This window comes from Austrofundulus limnaeus, unplaced genomic scaffold, assembly GCF_001266775.1.
Source record: "Austrofundulus limnaeus strain Quisiro unplaced genomic scaffold, Austrofundulus_limnaeus-1.0 Scaffold30, whole genome shotgun sequence".
Taxonomy (NCBI): Eukaryota; Metazoa; Chordata; class Actinopteri; order Cyprinodontiformes; family Rivulidae; genus Austrofundulus; species Austrofundulus limnaeus.
The window spans coordinates 1,090,623-1,095,125 of record NW_013952432.1 but is presented as its reverse complement, the minus strand read 5'-3'; the positions used below and the strand labels follow the sequence as shown (position 1 = coordinate 1,095,125).

The 4,503-nt window shown below is 33.5% G+C and overlaps 1 protein-coding gene across 2 annotated transcripts in view; it reads right to left on the bottom strand.

The window, feature by feature from the left end:
* Nucleotides 1–4,503, bottom strand: part of smpx (small muscle protein X-linked) — a 12,725-nt gene that overhangs the window by 3,933 nt on the left and 4,289 nt on the right. Inside the window, exons 3-4 of one of the 2 annotated variants that reach the window (XM_014005376.1) lie at nt 1,638–1,724; nt 376–544 (exon numbers count right to left, since the gene is read on the bottom strand). In XM_014005376.1, the coding sequence (XP_013860830.1) occupies nt 395–544; nt 1,638–1,724 (237 nt within the window). In that variant the 3' untranslated portion in view covers nt 376–394. The remainder of the gene's footprint in view (nt 1–375; nt 545–1,637; nt 1,725–4,503) is intronic. The other variant, XM_014005377.1, reaches the window with a different exon arrangement.

Here is a 4,503-nt window from a genome sequence, read left to right as displayed (position 1 = left end):
ATATATATGTTGAGATTTTACTTTCATTATTTATTTAGTCATTTTTGGTCATTCCAAACATACCCCACTCATTTCTTTTTAAAATGTCCGTGTATTTGCTTTGCTCACTATATTCACTTTGACACCGGCTGAATTTGCATCTTTCACAATGAAGCTCTGACTTAGTTTAAAAATCATCTTTGTATTTCCGTTCTGTAATTTCAATTATATTTGCATCTTTGGACTCTTTAAAACCAACCTTTGGGTATAACAACACTCCAAAGAGTTCCATTTAATTCACACAAATCATTTAAAAAGCATATAAATGGAAAGTGTCAAAATTAAGTTAGAATAAAACTTTTGATTAAATATACATTAGTTTTTTTTTTTTTTTACCTGTCAGGAAACCTACATGTTAGTCCTTGGTGACCCATCGTAGTTCACTCTTTTTGTTTTGCAGCTCTGAAAGGTCAACGGCAGGTCCAGGTAACTTTGCGCCAGGGAATATTTTCTTCTCCTCTGGTGTCTGGGTTTGTTGGCATTCTGGTGCTTCTGGTGGCTGGCCCTTCAGGGGGATTTTTTTTAAAAAAGAAGCCAAATATGTCAATAGCAAAAGGAACAGTGCGAAAAGAAAAGACAACAAGGAAGGTCAAAGAGGATTTATATGGATGAAGACAGGGGACATGGAAGTAGTTAGAGTGAGATGGAGAAGCATGACTTATGCCAACCCCTGAAGAGGGAAAACTGAAAGAAATGTCAAACTCAAGACCTACGAACCAAATCGAGCCCTCTTTAATATTTTTTATTRAGCCCCAAAGGTAGTATTTTAAATGTAAAAAAAAATCATTTTATTGTTCTCTTTTTGTCACTTCTTTTTTCATTAATCAATTTTAATTAGCTTTTTTATGTGCTGCTCTTATTAGAACATGTTATTTTTTTTTCTGTTTTTCCCATAACATTCTTTCAAAAGCAAAATTATTTGGGCTAACATTCAACTGTATTGATGTTTTTAAATTTGATGCACCTTCAATTTTTAACTGGTAAAGAATGACGTGCTGTAACAACTGAGTGTAAGCTAATGCTATCTTGCAAAACAAGAAAAGTGATGTGCTTTTTAGTAGATATTTGGTTTCACTTCCTACTACGTTTGTGTTGCAAAACACTAAATACGTAGCTTTGCCTTACAGTTTTTATTGTGTGTGTGTGTGTGTGTGTGTGTGTGTGTGTGTGTGTGTGTGTGTGTGTGTGNGTGTGTGTGTGTGTGTGTGTGTGTGTGTGTGTGTGTGTGTGTGTGTGTCATCCTGATTTGTTTAGGGAAATTTAAAGGTGTTCAAATTCACACTCCAAATCAAATTGGTCAGACAACATTTGGAGGATTTTAGTTGTGCTTTACATTTGTATAATGGATTAAATARGATCATGTTTTGACCTAATAAACAACTACACTAATTAGCTGAAGAAAAAAAACAAGCATAACACGTTAATCGTTCATCATAAATTGATCTAGCTCTGTTTTGACATTGTCATAGGATCAAAATGCGAGAAGAATCAAGATAAGGTCCTGTATTTTAGCACTGGATTAACATGCAAAAGCCCTCGAGTGGATATCATCATCATCATCCAGGATCATCTTTAAAAAAAATTTGTAAAAGTCTCACCTCTTCTGTGTCTACTGTTTCCTCTCTCCTCTTCACAGGAAGTCCCGCCCCTGGACGCAGAGCTCCCATCGGGATGTTCAAATTAGCCTGTGGGAAAGTGGGAGAAATGCCTATGTGATCCTTTCAAGCATCCAATGAATAATGCCCAGTGTCTCTGTTGATGTTTGGTTTCCTGCTCTTCTTTCCTCAAATTATTTTGTTTGGTTTATAACCACTACTTCCTGATCACTGGCAGTCCCTAAAAAGGGATCTGTATATTCCTGAAAATGGGGACAAGATCAGATCTGCCTGCCTACTCGATGTTCCACCGCTGCCTGCTCTGACGTCCCGTCCTTTGGGTTCCATGTGTTTGTTTTGTACTGCACAGTAATGTATAAAAGCCAATAATGTATAGCTGTACAAAGTGGGAATATTTCATAAAGATATGGATAGATGTTCTATAAAAGAGTTAAATATTTTAGAGGTATTCAAGTTTTGTGACTAGAGGGTAACTCTGGACGAAAGCTCACCTCATCTGCAGCATGTATGCTGATGTTTGTGTTACTGTAACGTTGCTTCGGCTGGAATTGTTTACTGTCTTTATGCTAAGAGCGCTGTCAGCAGCTATCTCTTGATGTTTCACCAAAGCTATGACAGACTAAATACGTTTTGTTTTCCAGGAATAAAATATTAGCCTTTATGCTAACAAACTCTCAGCCTCCTCCACTTTGCAAAGTTTTTTTTTTTTCACAAATGGTTAAGGAGTTCATCTGAAGTGAAAGCAAACCTGCAACTTTGTGTAGTTTATAAAATGCAAGCAATTTCAAATGAGTTTATTATATCTGCCATTCACTCCCAAGCAGTTCTCGTTAGCCTTTTTTATGTATTAGGTAACAGTTTGTAAATTAGCAAAAGTATACGTATGTGGTAATAATGCCAAAAATCACCACTAAAAATTTATTGTGTAGTTTGTCTTTTGTTGTGTATCTGTGAAAACAATTAGAACATTTTTTTAATCCTAAAGGAAATACTGGAAAATTCAGTCCCAGCACAGTTGATAATTATTGTAAACATTGGATGCAGTTTTGCAGTAATCCTATACCTGATTTACTTGGATGAGCTAAGTCCACAAATGAAGCAATATGAATGTTATTAATTGTTTTCAACTAGAGAGTCAAAAACAAAATCAAGACTGGGAGATTTTTATGATGAAATAAATGTATGGAACCACACCAAAACCCTTTTGGCTGAAAAAATAATGCTAATTCAGTAAATTCATGCTGCACAGTCTTCAAGAAAGTCCATTTMTCCCAAACCATAACACTTCCACTGCCATGCTCAAAGTATGTATAAATAAATTGAAAAGTGTCTCATTAAATTGAATTATCTGTATCCAATTAGTACAATAATTATTTGTTTAATTATTATTATTATGTATTATTTGTGCCACGAATTGTAAGTATTCACATTGTAATAAGTTTATCAACCCTTTTAAATTTTTTTCAGTCAAAAAAGTATCCAAACTCTTTATTCCAAAGTCCTTAGAAGACATTTTAAATATTGGCATCAGGATATAACACTACATGCCAAATTTATTAGAAATGTTGTAATGTCTGTTTTGTTTAGTTCGAATGTGGAGACATTGTGATTTTTTTCTGTGGGACTAAGAGTTTAGTTGTGCTGATAGAAAATGTAACAAAAATAAAATAAACTCAGATAAAATGGATTTCAACAGTTGACAAAGTGTATGCCTACATTTTACATAGGGCAATTTTATTTTAGATTTGACCTAATTTAAGCAATATTCCACTATTTAGTACTGAGCTTTTAGTATCAAAAATAAAAATAGTGAATAAAAAATGTGTCAGCAAAAAAAAAAAAAATAAATAAATAAAAATCACTTTTTTTCTAACTTCAAATTTTCTCTACACTTGGCCCTTTTAACCTGTACAGGGCCCACAAGAGAACTGAAGGAGATAGTTATTCCAAAACCCTGTGGGCTTAAAAGGCTGGGGATCTGAATAAAATAATTTAAAAAATAGTTCCCATCTTTTTGTCTGACCACCTTTGTTATTTGCATTGTTTAAAAAACAATTATTATAATAACTTGCTTTTTTATTTCATAATGGAGTAACTAGGCCACATTTCCTACAACTAAACATCCTTTTTTTAATCCCATGAATAATAACCACCAACCATTTTCTACATCCTGGTGTTACTGCATGCAAATATTATCTCACAATGGATTGAGAAACAATCATTTAATATAGCTTCATAGGCCTCAATTATTGAGCTACAATAGCTCACGATATACACAAAATAATATGTCCCAATATGCAAGATTTGTGTTCTGCTTTAAGATCAAATATATAAAAGCCAAACTACAGGCAAAGCAAGGGTCATTGAAAACATTTATATTATAAGTGCACTGATTACTATCAATTCTAGCATTGTTTTAAATGAAATTAAGCACTGCAGTAGATAATTTTATCAGCTGATAATATTTCTCGTCACAGTGATGAGGTAATGTCTGTCTTGGAAATACAGTACCTGTAATATGACTTTTAGTTTCATTTGAAAAATGTTTTGAAAAATAGAATTGATTTGTCAGATCATTTTAATATGCAAAGCTACTGACATGAAATTAAAACTATTTTAGGAAAATGTATTGATTCAGTTTTTTTTTTCAGTCTATTTATATGGTGAAGTTGCAGCTGTTTTTGTTTGTGGAAAAAAAGGTAAAGACTCTTTGTTGGAGGTTGAAATAAGAAACTTGTGGTGTTAAAAAAACTGTTCTGATGCCTATCCCATGGTTAGACATAAAAATGAGCACAATGAACGGAGCCCTCTCTGACACACACACACACACACACACACACACACACAC